Source organism: Aythya marila, assembly GCF_965140915.1.
Source record: "Aythya marila genome assembly, chromosome: 10".
NCBI lineage: Eukaryota > Metazoa > Chordata > Aves > Anseriformes > Anatidae > Aythya > Aythya marila.
In genome coordinates this window covers 21789411-21809118 of record NC_139051.1, presented here as the reverse complement: position 1 = coordinate 21809118, position 19708 = coordinate 21789411, and the positions used below count along the sequence as shown (strand labels likewise).

At 37.1% G+C, this 19708-nt stretch overlaps 2 protein-coding genes across 10 annotated transcripts in view; both read left to right on the top strand.

Annotated features, from left to right (window-relative positions):
- ARHGEF3 (Rho guanine nucleotide exchange factor 3) overlaps positions 1–6193 on the top strand; it is a 133408-nt gene extending 127215 nt beyond the window's left edge. For all 4 annotated transcript variants that reach the window (XM_082767832.1, XM_082767831.1, XM_082767833.1 and 1 more), the window contains 5 exons: positions 7–83; positions 1881–2138; positions 3491–3661; positions 3834–4020; positions 4993–6193. In XM_082767832.1, coding sequence (XP_082623958.1) covers positions 7–83; positions 1881–2138; positions 3491–3661; positions 3834–4020; positions 4993–5339 — 1040 coding nt within the window. In that variant the 3' untranslated portion in view covers positions 5340–6193. The remainder of the gene's footprint in view (positions 1–6; positions 84–1880; positions 2139–3490; positions 3662–3833; positions 4021–4992) is intronic.
- Positions 6194–15577: 9384 nt separating this feature from the next.
- Positions 15578–19708, top strand: part of TASOR (transcription activation suppressor) — a gene marked incomplete at its 3' end in the record, with an annotated part of 30272 nt that continues 26141 nt past the window's right edge. For 5 of the 6 annotated variants that reach the window (XM_082768002.1, XM_082768001.1, XM_082768000.1 and 2 more), the window contains exon 1: positions 15578–16036. In XM_082768002.1, the coding sequence (XP_082624128.1) occupies positions 15649–16036 (388 nt within the window). In that variant the 5' untranslated portion in view covers positions 15578–15648. Of the gene's footprint in view, positions 16037–17174; positions 17863–19708 lie in introns of those variants that run through there. The other variant, XM_082768005.1, reaches the window with a different exon arrangement.

Below are 19708 nucleotides of genomic sequence, written 5' to 3'. Positions count from 1 at the left end.
GAACAGATCTTCTTAGGCGGCTTCAAGAAGTCAGGAAATCTGATGGATCAACAGAACACGTTGGCCATATCCTTGTGGATTGGGTAAGACAGATTTAAAATCTATCTTGGGACTTAGTTTGGACCTGCAACATAGTATTAACTATTAACTAAATTATTTAAAATTTACAGTAGTATTTACAATTTCCATATCTAAAATAACATTTCAAAAATATGTTCTCAAAGTATTTTTGAAAGGTAAAGGCAACTGTTTAGAGAGATAATTAAACATTTTCTCTTTTGGGGGATTTTCTTTGAAAGATTTAGGCTAGGATGTGATTTTAAAAGCTCTTGCTATTCAGGATATGAGCACTACTTAACATTCTTCAAATAAACATCAAGAGTCAGACTCTATTTATCTGATGTAGATCACTTAAGAATCTGCCCTGATTTGTACCCTCATTTTCAAGGGAAATGAAGTTTGAACAGTCACATTGTGTAAAGGCTCCATACAGTCATTTTTTAATATCTTTCTGTTCCAGTCAAGGTGATAGATAGTCATTAGTGCTGTCAAAAATATTAATTTCCTAGAAGTTTGTTAAAATAAGGCAGACAGAAGAAAAAGTTGGTAGGTTTGTCCTTCACTACGTAACAGAGACATGGAAAAACAGGTTTTGTTAGTTTTGCTGATACAATTGCTCATAATATGAATAAAGAGCTCTTGTTTAAGATATTATTACTCAAATTTAGCAGGAAAAGAGGCTGAAAATTTTTGTGGGATTAGTTAATAATAGATGTTTAAAAGCTCTGTGTGAAATAATGGTGTTTTGTAAACATGAGCAACATGATCACTACAATAGTTAATGGTAAAATTTTAAGTATCAAATATGATCTCTCGTTTTCTTTGCATAATTTAATTTTATTTTTGTTATGTTTGAACACCAGTGAACTTCTCTCAGTCCAAATATCTGAGATTGTATTCCTTTGTAGAAGATTTTACATGTAATTGCATGTAAATACATTATGTATTATACAGTATACCATTATACAATATAAAATATGTATATGTAAATGGCTATATTGTTTTAACCAACATTAAGCTAGTTTTTTTTTTTTTTTCTTTTCTCACATTTAAGGCACAGTTCTGTCATCTTAGTGTGGTAAAGTTTTTTGAGGGCACTATAGAGAAGTACGACAGAACAAAGATTACAAGGTCATCTCAATCAGATACCAGATACTCAATTAGCTATTCCTTTAACAAATAAATCTTGTGTAAGTTAGTAGGAATAAACGCTATATTGCTCTTTGCCCTATACAATTCCTTTTTTTCTTAGGGGTTGTACAGATCACTGCTATGTTTACAAGCCCATGTTAATTGTATTTTAATCACAAAATGTCTTGCAGGGAGATGGAAGAAACATACTCTTAGCGAGTAAATCCAATTGCATAGAGATGCTTTCATAATATGTTCCAGTCAAACAGCAAGATCTGTATCAGATCACTTTATTGTTTATCTAAAACAGACCAGGTTTGGGGGTGCTCATTTCTAAGCTTTTGTTACAATTATTAGTTAAAATCAGACTTCTGTGTTCTACTACTGCCTGTAATAAGTAGTTCTCAATCATTCAGTCACAGATATACTTAATGTTTCGGAATAATGTAGAGGATCTCTAGGAACTGAGTGATTAGCTAGACCTTCTGAATAATTTAGAAGATGAACAAGGCCATCGGAGGATCACTGGAAACCCTATATATGTTGGAAGCATTATCATCAATAAACTGTGGATAAACCTCCAGATACTGAGACTCTCAGTATCAGTTTTGACATTCTGAATCCCTTGGAAATTTCTATGTAGCAAATGGTATCTTTTCAGTTGCTGAATAATTTATTCCTTCCCTCAGCTCCCATGCCTAAACTCCTATGATAGCTACTGTAGCAATCAAGTAGCAGCCAAAGCCTTACTGGATCACAAGAAACAAGATCACAGAGTGCAAGATTTCCTGCAGCGCTGCTTAGAGTCTCCTTTTAGTCGCAAGCTGGACCTTTGGCATTTCCTTGACATCCCAAGAAGCCGTTTGGTTAAATACCCATTACTGCTCAGAGAGATTTTGAGACACACACCAAATGATCATCCAGATCAACAGCACCTTGAAGAAGCTGTGAGTTGTTGGATTTTTTTAATTATGATTTTTTAGATGTATAGCATTTTATTCACATTAATACTCTAAAAACTATGGAAATGTTAAGACAAGAACAGCTGCAAGTAGTATAGGAAACCTCTAGTTCCCCTCCCCATTTAAATCCTGTTTCAGTAGACAAGTAATACAAAAAAAACCAAGAGGGTAGTGGTGGTATGGAGTGGCATGTTGTGTCCACAGCTCATATGATTCTTGTCCATTTTATATTTATTTCTTTCAATGTTGCTTTCCATTCTAGTCTAAGTTGGGTAATGTAGAGATTTCTTCTAGGTTTAAGATGATTTAGATGAGTTAACACCCTGGCTCGAGTGCTTACATAACCTTTGAATCAAGATTAGTTATCATCTATTAGTTATCATTTTTATTTTTAAAATTCTGAATAGGGTTGTATTGACTGAAGTAGAACCAGAGTACTAAATCCAAACCTTTAAAACTTCTTATTAAAGGAAATGGACCTGATTCAGATACTTTGAATGGTTTCTGAGTTTTCTATCCTTTCCCATAAATAGATATAATCTTGTAATATATAAACAAGTACACACATGCAAACATCCATTTGGGAGTAAATGAGTTTAGCTGATTTGTTTGAAATGCACTTCTAAATTAATGAATAAATGAATATCATCTTTTTTTTTTTTTTTTTTTTGAAAATGTATATTTTGAAACGCATCTACCTAACCACTGTTGGTTTGCTATTACTTCCCCAAATTGCAGTGTAAATTCAAAGCCTGCAGTGTAAATTCAAAGCTTGGATACTCATGTTTCCATGTAATTTATGAAGTGTATTATTCCCCCCTTGAGTATTCTTTTAAGCAGCCCCCGAAAACAAAACAAACAAACAAACAAACAAACAAACAAAAACAAAAAACCACTTGTAAATAGCTCAGAGTTTTTCTGCTTATTTCTAAGGTTTGTTTTTCTACATTATGTCTGGTAAGAAAGCATTTGAAATATTTTAAGATCTTGTGGTATTTGTAATGGGTAATTGTTTAATAAAATATAATAAGGATATTTCTTGTGTTATCTCAATCGTGTTATATAGCTTTGTGGTACTCTGTTTCAGTAGAACGCTATTTGTCTTTGAAATGATGTATTTCATAAATCACATGTTAAGAAACAGAAATTACTATTTACACATTGTAGTCTGCTTAATTCTGTTGCTAATATTAATTCTCTTACAGACTGGTGTGCATAAAATTCAGGAAAAACTTACTAAAAATTATTTTGTTGCAGCTACAATTCAAGTTAAGCAGAAAAAGCTCTGAATGTCAGACTGTACAATTTAAGTTCACGTCTTCATTGTTTTTCTGTAGATAAACATAATTCAGGGTATAGTGGCTGACATTAACATAAAGACTGGTGAATCTGAATGCCAATACTACAAAGAAAGACTTATTTATCTTGAAGAAGGCCAAAGGGATTCACTGATTGATAATTCACGTGTTCTATGTTGTCATGGTGAACTGAAGAACAACAAGGGAGTGGTAAGGAAAACTATTTTGTTATAAATAGTTTTTCAAGATACCTTCATGTTGCATAATGGCAAAAAGTTATACACAATGTTATAACATACTAGAGATTAAATAAACCTGGTTTAATGATGTTCTAAAAATAATAATAATGCTTTATTATTTATATATATATATATTTTAACAGAAACTGCACGTCTTCCTCTTCCAAGAAGTCTTGGTGATTACTCGAGCTATCACCCATAATGAACAGCTCTGCTACCAACTGTATCGACAGCCAATTCCAATAAGGGATCTTTTGCTAGAAGAATTGCAAGATGGAGAAGTGCGACTGGGTGGATCCATACGTGGTGCATTTAGCAACAATGAGAGAAGTATGAAAACATCTTTATTTGCTCACATGGGATCGTTATAACTTTAAGATACGGGCTAATGAGACATGTTTATTGCCATGTTTACTCTAAAATCCACATCATCTACATCCAAAATCTTAATTCTTATTTTAAACTGGTTTATGATATTGTAACTTACTTCTTTTAGATTGTTTCTCAAAGTCCACTATATTGATAATGGGATTTCTGCCCCACACCTGCTTCTGTACTGAATTGGGAAGGGAAGAAGTATGTAGAATGTAGTGGCAAAACCATGCAGTTATAAGCAAGTCTGTTTTGAAATGTTAAGATAAGCTTTAGTCTTTTTGACTTCTCTTTTATTATGGAGACACTTAGTGCTACTCCATAACGAAGTCTTTCAACTGGCAGATAGTTAATGTAGTGCTCATTGTAAAGACTGCAGGTATTCTCAATGTCAAGAGGTAAAAGTTGCAAGTAAGCATATTCTGGAGATACTTGTTTCATTGCAAGAGTCCTTTGAATTTCACCAATCTTGTGAAAACTTCAGATTATTATTTTTTTGTGTGTGTGTATTCACTTTATTTGTGAAGTGAATTGGAAGAGATGAGGTAGTCTCCAGCTGACATGGCACAGTATTCAGTGAAGTAGGTATCTGCTTTGCAGAGAAGTAGGAGGAGAGACTTTGAAGTGTGGGAGGAACTTCATCTTGCTGGTTCACTTAAAGGTTTACAGGTAGATTAATGCATGGCAGAACCAAAATTGTTTAATCCAGCAATAAGAAATTATTAGAAGTGCTTGTGTTGTTCTGTGTTCTTGCTCCACAGAACAAGGAGATACCCAGACTCTTCTCTCTGGTCTGACACTGTATTTGCAAGAAATACAAACTTTTGAAAGTCAAACATTTTGCTGACTTGTTATTTAAATATACTATATTCTATTACAACATCCATTCAACCAAAGCATTCAGCATTTGCTATATATTGTTTCTTTCAGTCAGAAATTTCTTTAGAGTCAGCTTCAAACATGGATCTCAAAGCCAGTCTCATTCACTGCAAGCCAATGACTCCTTCAACAAACAGCAGTGGCTTAATTGTATCCGGCAGGCCAAAGAAAAAGTCATGTGTGCAGGAAAAGCTGGAGAGATGAACTCAGAAGCACATTTTATTTTGTCACCAAATGGAAGCAGAGTATCCCAGGGAGAAACCACGCTTGAGCAAATGGACCAATCAGACAGTGAGTCAGACTGTAGTATGGACACCAGTGAGATCAGCATCGACTGTGACCGTATGGAACAGACAAACTCTTGTGAAAATGAAAAACAAATAGAAACCAATGTTTGACAAAAACTTACAGTTCACAGAACAAAACCTGTGTCTTACCTGTACAGTATTTGCATTCCATACATGGAACCATTTGGAGAAGCACTTTTCAAATGTTTTTTGTGACAATGTCAATGCAGCCCTTCTTGTATAGTACTTGACTAAATGTAGTACTGTAACTGCTGACTTATGTAAGCAGGAATCTTCTGCAACTCACACCCTGTGGTTATATTCCATAAATACAATGAATGAAAGAGGTACTTGATCAGTTATTCTGAATGTCCTGCTGTAAACAGAATCTCTCAACTACAGTTTGTATGTACATTACGTAAAGAATCTTTCATAATTTTAAGTATTCTATTCGCCCTTTAAGGGGGCAGCTGAAGATATGTACTTAATATGGAGTTTTAGGATGGTATTGAGATCATAAGTTTTCACAAAGGCATAGAAGAAGGAAAAATATAGCTTCTGGGACAAAAAAGAAAACGGTCTTGCAATAGCCATTCTGAGATCTTGTGGTTTTAAATCAATAAGAACTAAAAAGAGTGAGACGTGACTCTTTAGGGACTAATTTTTTTAAGTGAAGCACTCTACTAAGATTCATCAACTGAACATAAAAATCTGGTAAGTCAAAGTGGTCAGCGTAGTGCTATGGTTTACTTATCAAAGCGCATCATGCTTAAAAAAAAAAAAAAAGTAAACTGAAAAGCAAACAAATAAAAAATCCTACCACAACACAACCTCCACAGCCAGCACTGAATTAAATGAAATGCTGAGAATACTGGGTATTTGTAAATAAGCTGGTTTGCTTCCAGTGCCACATATATATATATATATATATATATATATATATATATATATATATGCATCTATTATCCCAAATAGGATAAGAGTGGAAAAAAGCTTCTGCTTGTGCATAGGCTCTCTTCAGCATTTTGCACTCCACTGGCCTCCACTGTTGGTTTTAAACACCACTTAAACTAAAGTTAAAAACATTTAACTTTCTGTAAATGTCTGTTTACATGTTTTTTTTTTGTTTGTTTTTGTTTTGTTTTGTTTTGTTTTAAAGTAAGTAACAATATTATATACCCTATGGGATTATGTAGAGAAAGTTTAAACAAAAAGGGAATTACTGTTCCTTTAGGATATATTCTATCCCCTATATTTTTGTCAAATTTTATTTTTGTTACATTTAGTCTCATGTTGTAATTGGAAATGTCACTGTTTTTTCTGGTGGCTGATTTAGTCTACTCATTATGATGAGAAGCAGATGAGTCACTTAAGTGCAGTCTAAAACACTCAGTTGAACATCTCTAACTCTTCCAAAATCCATGTGTAATATTTTATTTCTTTGTATAAGAAATAATGCCCATGATAAATGATAATATGTCAAGCTATGAAACTGATATATTCATAAATTTAAATGATCTTTGCTATTACACAAAGTACCTGTGCAAAATATTCATACCAACAAAAGTAGAAAAACTAAGTTACTGCCAAAAATGTTTATTCTGTAAGTTTACAGAAAATAGTAAATATCAAGTATCTTACATATATATGCTGATGTACAGTACAGAAGTCAGTGTGGCAAGATTATAAGCAATATAAAACAAGGTATTTTTATTTTTAAAAAAAGTCACTTTTACCCTGTAGAAAATATTTCTGTATTTATAGTTGTTTTTTTTTTAAGTCATTTTTTTCTGTTTCACTCTCTGTAATTTATTTCAACTGCTTCATTTTTAGAGCTGAATGAGTATGTCAGTGAAGGGAAGAGAAATTAAAGATTTATAGAAGAAAAGGAGTAGGAAAGATGATAAAACATTTTCATAAAACATGTTCAGCAAAATGTTTAAAAAGAGAGAAAAAGTATGGAAAGTTTAAATACAGAAAGAAAGAATGAACGTGTGTATTGACTTTTGTGTGTGTGTGTAGTTGTTAAAATAATAGCCTTAAGCTTTTCTGGAAGCATTTCAAATAAATTACTTTAAAACAGTTTGATTTTTATTTAGTTTGGTTGTTTTTGCAAGGAGACAACAAAAAGATTTCAACAGTAAGCACAGTGAATATTAACATACGTGACCAAGACTTGCATTTGTTTCTGGTGGAACTGTTATATATTTGGATTTTATTTGCTAGACACAAAATTGTAATAACTAAATAAGTCACTGCACTCAATAATCCAGCACATCCCCCAAAGTTATGTATTATTTAATCAAATTAGAGTAGGTGGAGCAAGAAGTTAATAGCCCACCATAAGTTTTTGTCTCTTGATTCCTTTTGGATCATGTGTTTACTAAATTGCATATTCTTTCAAAACATTGGGATGAACTTGCCAGTGAATCTCAAAATATTAACTTGCGTTTGTGTACTGACTATCGTTTAGCAACCCACTGAGCATCATGTTCAACACACTGTATTGCTGATGGTCCAGTTTTGCATTATAGATACAGATTTGATCTAATAAAGTTTAATGAAAGTTTTTCCAAATCACTGTGAGGAATAAGCTTTTCAGTTTAAGAGTACCAGTATCATTCTAGATTTAGTTGGTTTATTTATTTATTTATTTATTGGTTCTAGTACTTCTAAAAGGCCACTCCTTTTGAAGGAATGACAGAACTGTGGCATGGGATGGACAGACAATAAAAATACTAAAAAGGATGTGTAAAATACAAAATGCTCAATATAAAGTGTGCGCGTATATTAGTAAAGGCATCAAGATTGTCACTACTCACTATCATTAGTAACACTTCTTATCAGCACCGTGAAGTCTGAGAAGTTGCAGTGGTAAGCCAGCATGTGTGCTGCAGCCATTCAGTAATCACAGGCCTCTGCTTGATTCTTATCAAGAGAACTGCTGATGATTTCTTAGGACACCCACTGCTGCACCTGCAATGTTTCTGCTAACAAGGTAGTTCAAAGCTGTGTCAATTTTAACATGAGATCTCTTAAGGTCCCTTGCTTCTCAGATGGAAGAATATTGCCAAGGTGAGAAGGTGATGAAAAAGAACAAGTGGAGTGTGTAAAAAAGGCAAGAGTCAATGGAGAACCAGAGGGGTCTAGGGCTTCTAAGATCACCATGAGGGGATGGCAAAATAAGGAGATGAATGTGGATGCTGGATGAGTTGCAGCTCCTCTGCATCTGGGGTATTAGTACTCTGCATCTTACAGTCTGGGAGAATAATGAGGGATGAGGTATCTTGCTCTCAAGAGCAAGGGAAAAGCATAGATTGCCCTAACTGAAAAAGAAAGGTGAGCAAAGAGAGTATCTTTGGAGTTCTTTGAAATGTAAGGACCTTCTGAGACTGCAAACAAAATGTAACTCTGGTGTTTGATTCCCTAGATGTGGTCTGCAGCACTGAAAAGAGCAATGCAAGCATGAAGATGACCTGTGTCCTGGAACACAAAGTTCTGCAGCAAGACAACAGGAGCAGTTAGTTTAAAGTCTTTGAAACTCAGTACCAGGGAACCAATTGCCAAAGTCTGGGTAAAAGATGGGCCCAAAGCTGAGCTCCAAGGTAGAGAAAGTGTTTCTCAGAGGCAACTCCTATTCAGTATGACCCACCTGAACCAGGGATGCTGCCTAAAGGAATGCTCTGAAATAGTTGGAACCAGATCTCTTGAGGCTTCACAGAAATTTTTAGTGTTTGAAAGATCAGTATCAGAGCTCTTTGATGTTAATTTAATAGATTGACCTTATTTGAAATTTGGTATTTTACTGTGATGCTGTCTAGCACTTAGTAGGCAGTCTTGATTCCCAGGATCTGTAACAGAGACAGGAAGAGAGTTCTGTGTATATGAAAACTTACTCCATTTAAATATGGGGTTCCAGTTCTTCCATATTTAATATTACTAATGAATACTCATTTTAAAATATTGTAATCAGTTGTACAGGTTGATGCTGCCACCTACTGGAAATAAATTTTTTAGAGCTGATTTGATTATTTATAACATTAAAATAATTAAAATTTAAAACACATTAAATGCATGAAAGGAAAGCCAGTAGATTTTCAGACTATCACCTCAGGATCACAAACTTGTTAGAAAAAAGCACTAGCTGGGTTTCCTGTACCAATCCCTGACTTTAAGGAGACAAGCACAGACTACTCCCCCAGTTTGTCTCCTCCTTTACTACCATATGCATGTATTTTTCCCACAACTGGAAAATGACACTATGGCTCTTTCCAAATGTATAGATTAGGTTTTATCTCTAAATTTTATGAAAGTGCTTCTCTCTGCATGGTCTGTGAATGAAATGTAACAATGCCATTCTCCTACCTTTGATCTCCTGGCAACTAAAATTAGTCAGCAAGAATACTGTTGCTCAGAATTAGTACATAACCTTTTAAAGAAGTTAGATGTGTTTTGCATCATGAGAGTCATTTCTGAAAAGTAAAATAATTTATATTTATTTAAAATTTTTAAGTTAAATTAGGCAATATTTTGCATTTCTGAATATGCTTTCATAAAAGAATACAGAGGTCATTTCTGGAGCAAGCACCATGAACATCCATTATAAAAATCCTGTATTTTATGGCTATTAATCTGATTTTAGTCTGTGTTACTAATGTACAACATACGATCTGATTTCAGAATCAAAGGGATCTGCAGCTGCTTTGTACTCGGGTGGGAAACCACTTGGTATGAGCCAGAGAGTCATGGCTGAACACTTGTCAAATACCAGAAACCACAGAAACAAGAAAATAGAAAGACTCTTAAGGTGACAGATTTTATAACTTCAGTGGGGTGTTTTCTGTATGATTTTGAGTTGTTTTTGAGTTTTTGATTGTTTTTGAGTTGTAATGTCAATGTTCAACTGATCTCTTCCTATGGTAATTTATCACCGCAACTTTGTGAATTGGGATGCTTACTGCCTATTTTATATCAGAGTTTAAGATTCATAGTAGTACAGTGATCTAGAATTGTTACATCATTTGTTAAGCAGTACTTACAGTTTTGTGACAATGTCTCAGTTAAATTCCCAGGGTTATGTTAATACATAAAATAATTTGTACATCTGTAAAGAAGTAAGAAGTATCTTTTTTAAAGCAAGTGGTAAATATGGGAACTTTGCATGTTGTTGATCGGTAAATGAGGAAAATTTCTTCGTATGTGTCGTGGTTTAACCCGGCCAGCAGCTAAACACCACGCAGCCGTTCGCTCACCCTCCCCCCTCCCTCTCTGGGACGGGGGAGAGAAATGGAAAATGAAGCCCGTGAGTTGAGATAAAGACAGTTTAATAAGACAGGAAAATAATAATAACAAAATAATAATAATAATAATAATAATAATAATGATACAATGGTGATAATAGGAAAGTAATAATAATATGTACAAACAAGTGATGCACAATGCAATTGCTCACCACCCGCTGACCGATGCCCAGCCTAACCCCGAGCAGTCCGGCCCCCTCCCCCCGGCTAGCCACCCCTATATATTGTTTAGCATGACGTCAGATGGTATGGAATACCCCTTTGGCTAGTTTGGGTCACCTGTCCTGGGTCTGTCCCCTCCCAGCTCTTACTGCACCCCCAGCCTGCCTGTTGGCAGGACAGAGCGAAAGGCTGAGATGTCCTTGGCTTGGTATAAGCACTGCTCTGCAACAATTAAAACATCGGGGTGTTATCAGCACTCTTCTCATCCTAAGCCAAAACACAGCATTCCACCAGCTACTAGGAAGAAAATTAATTCTGTTCTAACTGAAACCAGGACAGTACGTTTGGCTTTGCTATGATACACCCTTAGAATGTTCGTATTTTCTACTTATTGAACATGTATTGAACATTGAAAACATATGCTTTAGTTCATTTTCTGGTATCTCTTATGAGAGAAAGCAATAGTAAGCATGCTTTCAGTTGCAAGGTAATTTTAGTTGGCAGTAGTTTCCTACACTGTTGCTTTTTTGTAGTAGTTCAATTCAATAACTTTGACAAGAATTAGCTCTATAGTTGATCCATACAAAGTAGATACATTCCTGAATTACTGGAATACAGTAAAATATGTGATTTAGACTCAATGTTTGTTCAAAAGTCTTTGAAATCTTACTGTCCATATGTTTTTTTTTCACTGTCTTTGGGTAGGTCTTTGTCTGATGTAAACTGTATATTAGTTGAGCTATGGTAATTCAAAAAAGCAGGGAAATAAATTTCATATATGTATATACCTGCTAAAATTATGGTTTCCTAAAGAAAAAAAAAATACTACTTCTATACATATTAACTTAATGGCTACTGGAATACCTTCTTTTCTTTTGAAAATTCTTTTACCTTCCCCAAAGCACAGATGTGTGTTTCAGGATTTCATTTGTAAATAGAATAAACAGTATAGTAGGAAGGACTATTAAATAAATGTGAATCCATCCCTGAAAAAAACATCTTACCTAACTTTAAAACATCATTTTAAAAAATCCTGCAGTGTCCCCAAAGAATTTCTTGTTGTATATAACTTCTATTGGTGGACAGCTTTTCCTAAATCTCCTTTGATAGTCTCACTAACACTAGATAACACTAGATTTGTATTTTATTTATTTATTTATTCTTTTCTTTTTCTTTCCTGTATATGGAATTTTTAGTTGAACTAGGTAAAATACAGGAAAATTACTCTGATACTACAATTGATTTATAATATGCTCTTCACCTCCATTAAATCCTTACAGAGACAGGACATCAAATTCCCAGGGGGACCTTCTTAATTTATCTATGGGTTTAAACCCACACATGCAGTGTGCATTACCTCTGGATAATTGAACAGCATGTTTCTGCAATTAGATTAATGTTTGGTGTTGGTGTAATTTCTGTAAATTATAGCTATAGACTCTAATTACCCTGTTTAAACTTGGCTGGCTCCCCAAAGACTTCTAAGAAGAAACTAATAATTATTAGTTTATCTTCTTGTAACACCCTGAAGGATACTATTAGCACTAGATCATTTGTGAGTTGTGAAGTTACTTTTATTTTCTAATTTACAGGTAATCTAAATAGAGATAAATAGAGATAAAAGAGCTAGGTCAAAATAGAGAAAAACTTTGCATTTGAGTTTGACAGCTTCTTTTGAATATATACAGCCACAGTTAGCAGGATTTAAGATAATTGGTATGAAGAATGAATATACACAACTACAGAACCAGTATACTTTAAACAAAGAAAATAAATCGTGGACTTCTAATATTTTTGCTAATTATTTGTAAAACTAAACATTAGGTATGGCATCTTATGCACTGCAAGAACGGTTTATTTTCAGTAGATGCTTTTCAATTCAGTGCATTCCTCAGAGCTGCCAAAGAAAGGTCTTTGCTATCCTTAGTAAAAGAACTAAAATTCTATTATTATATTTCAGATATAAAATATCTGTGTAGCTTTATTCTGAGTTATGCAGCTACTGAACTTGTGCTTACTGATAATTTACACAGCAAAGAGTTCATTCTCACATGTTAGGTAACTAACGGCAATAAATCTAAACTCAAAGCTAAGAAAGTGCACAGAATATTCAAAAAACTCTGTATGTTTTCCTTAGACTAGATTGTTTGCAATTTCTATACTTGAAATTAAAGTTTTGTGGTTTTAAATCCATGAATTACTTCACCAATTTAGGGAAGCACTGGACTGAGTGTGCACAGTAGATGCTACGATGATTAGAGAAGGTGTAACATTGAGCTCTCTCCAGTCATATAGCAAGAAGGTAACTGACACGCTGAGCTTGGAAGTGCTAGGCACTATGGGTTTTTAAAATCAGACAATTAATCATTTCAATGCTCTGGCATGATTTTAGCAGAAACGTTTACTGAATATAAACTCAGGGTTTCAGGTCATGTCTTCCAAATTGCAAGTCTCACTCTTCATACACAAATTAAGGTATATCACCATTGAAAGATGGTATATGAGTAAAACAAGCAAAAACTCATCTGGTGGGAATTACACAGACAATTTTATTGTATGAGATTAACAGAACTCCTGCAACTTGGTTCAAAACCCACATTTAACATCACTATTACTGTGAAAAAATTTGAATTTTTTATGCCTGCTTTAGAGAGTCCATCCTTCAAGTTCTTCCATTATCATGAATGACCTGGGTAATACCATTGTACCCAGATATAATTAACTCCTAAAACAGATTGCCCTATATTTATTAAAGCTCCAAACCTTCATAGTAGGTATAACATCATGTATCAGCTAGTTTGTGATATAACAGGATTCAGCTGTTCTGAATAGAACAGGATTGTCTAAGATATTTTCATAACTAAGACCCCCAAATAAATTGTGTATTTCAAATGGAGTAAAGATACTAATGTTTTATTTAGATGTCTATTTTAGAATTTTATGCTCTTATCTTACCACGTTTAATTCTGATTCCCTTCAATAATTATATCAAATTGTTAAGCTGTTTCGGGTTTCACGTATTCATATCTTTCTTTTATGTGAAGTTACAAGCATTGCAGCAAGAGTGACAGTGGTGAGTAAACATTAGCTTTATGATTCAGTACTGGCCTTCAAACAGCTGGACAAATGACATGAGCTAGCAAAGTCTTACAATACTGCAAAGGAATCCAACAAAGCTCATCTCTAGCAGTGGAAAAGCTAACTGTATATGTGATGGTGTTATTTATTGCTTTGAAATACCAATTACTAGCATTATATTTAAAGTCTTGAGTTTATTTAAGTTGGCACCTTTCCATGTTTTGCTACAGCACACTCAGGTCTGTAGCTATAGTATTGTTTTCTTTGTAGGTAAACAAAACTTTCCTTGTAACAGTTTCACTTTATTGTTCAGTTGTCACTGAATGAAAAAAAATGTTGTGTATAACCAGCCCAGCACACTACCTCTTTAGTTTCCTGTCTAGCAGGAAATTCAAAAAGTTTCTGACCTAGCTTTGATAGTACCAAGTAGCACCAAAACCTGGTTTCACTGCATTTGAAACAAATAGAACTCTTTGGTATATGAATAATTGATTATGTTGCCTTTGATTAATCTGTAGTTCTTTTCTTGTTAAAGCTTGTTTGCAATTTTACAAGCCACGGAACACAAATAGGTATTCTCACTTAAGCATCATTACTGTAGAATCTCTTCTGTCATGATCTTAGAAGGCTGTGTACATGTATTTAATTAAACACAAAAGAGGATTAAGGCCAGTGAAGTGTCATGGTTGAACGCACAAAACTCTACACAATAGCGCATTTCCTTTGCAGTTAACTCTGCCCCCCAAAAGCATTAATAGATTATATTATTTGCACTTTTAACTGATTCAATAATAATTTTTATCACTGAAACTGTTTGTCCTTGTCGTATAAAGCTATCATTGCTGTTTTAATTGGTATTACTTTAAGTAGAAATCCTATTAGCCCAAAGGTATAAAAAAGTGTTTGTAGTTCCTTTTTGTAATTAAGACAGGAAGAGGTGTATTGCAAGAAGGACCTGGAAGCCATTTTGTGTATTAAAAATAGTTTTGAGGGGGTGAGTCAGTGCAGGCCCTCTTAAATGCCCTGCTGCTTTTAGTTCTTGGAGTTTAGGTTCTTTCGCCAGGTGCTTAGCTGCTGTCTGGGATGTGACACAAGTGTTCATCCCTGTGAAGCCAGATGGGTACCTGTGGAAACACCCTCCTGCAGGAGGTGGATGGTGAGAAGTTACTAGTGTGGGGTCCAGCATCAGGCCAACACCACTCCCAGTAACATACTGGTATGCTTCCAGTACCAACTGGCCTAGCCCATTGCCTCCCACGGATCACGGGTGGGTTTGACCACCTGGCCATGTCTCTAAGGGCTCTGTCCCCGGCCTTGTGTCCTCGGGACGGGCTCTGTCCCCGCTTCAGTCTCCCGGGGCTCCCTCCCCTCAGCCCCAGGGGCGCTGCGGCCGGCCCCATACCCTCACATTCACCCGCCCGCAGCCTGCGGTAACGGGCGCTGCTCCCCTCGCCGGCACGGATGGAGCGGGCCGGGGCCCCCTCACAGGCACCTCCGGGGGCTCGGGCCCGGGGGGCCGCCCCCGCTGTACTCATGGGTCCGCGGCCGGAGCCCCCGAGGCAGCAGCGGCCCCGCTGGGAACCCTTCGTCCTCTTGAGGAGGCGGCTGTGGCGCACCAGCCACAGGCGGGCAGGCGCCTGCCCTCTCTTTATAACGTTCGCCGGCAGCGGATTGGCGGAGCCGGGCCGGGCTCCAGCCCCGTCCGCCCCGTGCCGTCGCGGCCGCCATGTTAGGGGGGGGGGCGGTGGGGCTGCCATAAAGCGAGCGGGCGGGGAGGGAGTGCTGGTGGCGGGCGGCGCATGGCGCTGGGCAGGGGTAGGCTGGCGGGGGAGGAAGAAACGGCGCGGGTTGTCGCCCTGGCTTGTCGGCGATAGGAGCGAATGGCGGATGCCGTGATCTCCGGCGGTGGCGAGATGGAGCTGGAGCAGCAGCGGCGGCCGGAGAAGAGCGGCGCGGGCCTCCTCGGGGCGGAGAGTAACAGAGCAGGAGCCGCCGAGGACGCCACACAAAATGGCGGACGCTCTGAGGGCAGTGGCGCTGGGGAGGCGCTGCTGGTGGCTGCTGTCGCTGCAGAGGACAAGGGCCCCCCAAACCTCAGCATCACTAGCGGCAGCCAGCGCAGGAGCAGCGTCTCGGCAGCACCAGAGCAGCAGCAGCAGCCGCCGCCCAGCGATGCGTTGGGGGGGTCGCCCCCTCTCCCTAAGCCCCCAGAAGACGTGCCTGTTAGGAGGAACTTTCAGATCCCCAGGAAGAGCAGAGAAAAGAAAGGTTGTGCCTTCCCTTTCCCTCCCTTCTCTCCCTCGCTCCTATCTTCATCGTATTCATTATGCAGGATCTTTATGCGCCTTACACAGCTGCATGTAAAATCCTGCGGGTGTGTAGGAGGCTGTGGCATGGCTCGGACTGACGAGGCAGCTAGGGATATGTTTTCTGGTATCAGGGAGGCTTCTACATTCTTCTTTCTTCGTACCCCTCCCTCCTTTCTTTTCCATTTTTATTTTGTCACAAGGAGGAACGAATCAAACCAACTCAGCTTGAATTTCAGACCAATGCCTTAAAAAAGGCAGGAAAGCTGGATGCGATCAGGGTGGGCTTTGAGTGTTGAGCCTGGCTCTGCTTCTGGAGATGCACGCAGAGAAGATGGTTCTCTGGGACACGGACATGCAGAGAAGATGGTTCGCTTTCTCTTCCCCCTGCCATCCTCACAGCAGGAGAGGGGTGTAACCCTCTTTAGGGTAGACTGGCAAACACTGAGCAGTTTCATTTAAGTGATGAGGTGCAGAAGATGGTTCTTGTCTAGTGAGAGTTCCCCTATTTGCAAGCAGGAAACAAGCATCACATGTTAATGTGCCTCCTGCTGGAAGTTCCTCTTCCCAGCGTCCTCTGTTTGTTTTTTGCTTTTTGAGTAATTCTTCATCTAAAAGCCCGTGGTGTTTCGTGCTTTTCATGAGATTCCATTGGCCTCTGCTTATCTTTGGTTTTGTTCAGTGGCACTGAAGACATGTTTTCCAGAAACCTATCTCAGTTCTTGACCCGTTGCAGCTTGGGGTCAGTAACGTAGTATGTGTTAAAAAATACCTGTTTGCATAGGCTTCTAGTTTTTCAAAGAAGAGTCTAACATCTATCTTCTTGAAATACTTTCTTCTGTAAGGAAGAGATGAAGGTAGGTTTGTTCCATTATCCATTCTTTTCCTGTCCCCCCTTCCATTTTTGGCAATAACTTCCCCTTTCTCCTTTTCTTTCCTTCTTTACCATCCCCATCTCTTGAGGGGGTATACCAGGCTGGCAGAGGTTCGTTACAAAAAGAATTGGGTTGATTTGTAGGAGGAAAAAAAAAAAACAACTTCTTAATATTCATCTGATGGGGAAATGTCTGGAAAAAAACATGGTGCCTCTTACACTTTGTTATCTCAAGTGTGATTACATTTGAATACTTTTAAATATAACTCAGTAGTGTGTATTACTTAACCACAGACATGTGAAGTTCTTGTTTAGCACTTGGTTCCAATGTGAATGAAAATCCAGGAAATACCTTGTTACATCACATAGTTCATCATTTGTCTCTGCGGAAGTATCTCTGAAGTATGTAATTCAAGCATCAGACTCCTTGTTAGGGTAGAAGAGGAAACCATTCTTATTGTAATTCTAAATACACTTGCAGATACCAAGGTTGTTTGACCCGTTTTTAGGGGTTTACTTTTTAGTGGACTGGAGTCCTCTTTCTTTCCAGCATACTGAAGATTCTTGGATGTTTATTCTTAAGTCATATTGGTGACTTACGGTTTCCGAAATACTCAAAACAGACTTTACATTCTGTCTACAGTGCTTGTGGGCTTATAATTGTTTATGGTTGCTTGATTGGTTTTGCAAGATCAAATTTTTGTATTATGTCATACCATAATACAAAGTGGTGTGAGAGAGCAGATGATCAGAAGTCAGCAAGCATAAAAATTGCCAACATGATCTTTGAAGAGAACTGAAGTGTTGTTGATACTGGCATTTGAGAAACAATACAATTAAATCAGCTCTGGAACTACATGAGAAGATCAACAGTGCATGGATCATCTGATCTTATATTGGCATACACTTAAAAGGTACATGGTTCCAGTATTCAAGTATATCTTGTTATATAAGAAGTAGAGATGTAACATCTGTGCCTCTCAAGAGAGCTGCTTTGGCTAGATTCCTTCCAGCATGAAGCAACACATGGAAGCTTCTTCTGGCCTTGTTTTTGGAATTGCCCTTGTTTTGCTTTCCAAATTTCAGTGTTTATTCCTGGACCTACCATACTGTTAGGTACCTGCTGTCTTGGTTATGAAGACTAACCTGTCATGTACAAACCATAAATTCTATTCAGGATAAAGTAACTTCCTTCTTTTTTACTTTATTTATTTATTTATTTATTTTCCCCAAAACGTACTTTTGGAACAACTTTTGATTGTGAAGCAATGATGTTCATAAAATTAAATCTGTGAAAAATGTAAAGGAAAAGCTATAGAAAGCTTCGAATGCAGTTCCTTATTCAGCTCTTCTAGGATTTATCTATGAACCTATTTGGAGACTAATGAGGGACCAAAAGTTGATGGAAAGAACCTTGCCATTGTGGAGGAATGCATCTGGAGGTTGCATGCTTTTTAGAACTAGCTTTGGTTAGCTGTCACAGAATCTTCTGACTTCTTTTTTTCTAGTAGAAGAATTATGGAAGCCAGACCTTATGGAAGGTTGGCTTTGAGGTGGTGGAGGTTTTTTTGTTTTGTTTTTCTGCATGTGTGCATGCATTTTTTTTCAGTACTTAAAAGCAAGGTGTCTTGAAGTTGTTTTCTGTTCTTCTTGGTATATACAGTTTGGTAAGAGGTTGTTAACACTCTCCTGAGTTGCTTGGCTCTTTTTCATGTTAGAACTGTAGCCTATTGCCATGGCTTCTTCTGATTTTATTGTCAGATTTCAGATGTCCAAATCTGCCTGAGACTTCAAAGATCGTTTTTGAACAAGACGAGGAAGAAATTACTCTCAAGATAAATTATTAGAAGTGTGCTTTTGCTTACTGAACTAACTTCAGCATAGTGGTGCTTTTACCGGAAGGCAGTTCCAAAAGACAAAAGATATGCTTGAGGAGCTGCCATTGCCTGAAGGGATTACTTGCTGGTAGACGTTGGGCTCTTACTTCCACCTTCCATGGCTGACAAAATTAGCAAACGAATGCAGTTTCTCAGTCAGAGTGGGGTGAGAAAGATCTTGTATCTTTGAAAGTCTTAACAAGTACTTGCTTGGAAGACTTGGTAACTTAAAAGCATTTGATGTTTCATTTTCTTTGTCTTTTGTCTTCTAATCTTCTGTGTCTTTAGTTGGATTGTGTATCTGCTATTTGCTACCTTATGTTTCTACTTAAGGATTTTTTTAAGCCATCCTTGTGGTAACTACTTTTGAGAGCAAAAGAAATTTTGGGCTGAGAAAGATCATGTAACTCTATCCTTATGCTTCATTCACAGCACTGATTTTTGATCTTAGTCTTAAAAAAAAAAAAAAGACATTAAAAATGCTTTTTATTTTTTTAAAGCAGGAGTAGTTTGTAAAGAGGTTAAGATGCTGCCAAGTTATCTGATAATAAAATAACTAATTTGCATTTCTTCAATTAAAGGGTAGTTCAGTATGCCTTAAAGAGAATCTCATCCTTTTCTTTGTATTCTGACTTAAAACCTGATAGCTCCAAATTCTGTTTACTCAAGTCAAATCAGCAAACAATTGGGAATGTGAAACTTACAGCAGCTAGGGAGCTCCATGCATCCAAACACACACCCTCGTGTTGGTCTCAAGAGTAGGGACTGTATTAGTTAATCATATTTTCTACTTAAAAAGTACATACCTATTTGCCAGTACACTAGGTAGAAAATAAGTAGCAGTACTGTTCTTACTTCCGCAGAGCAAATTGGCAAAACCCCC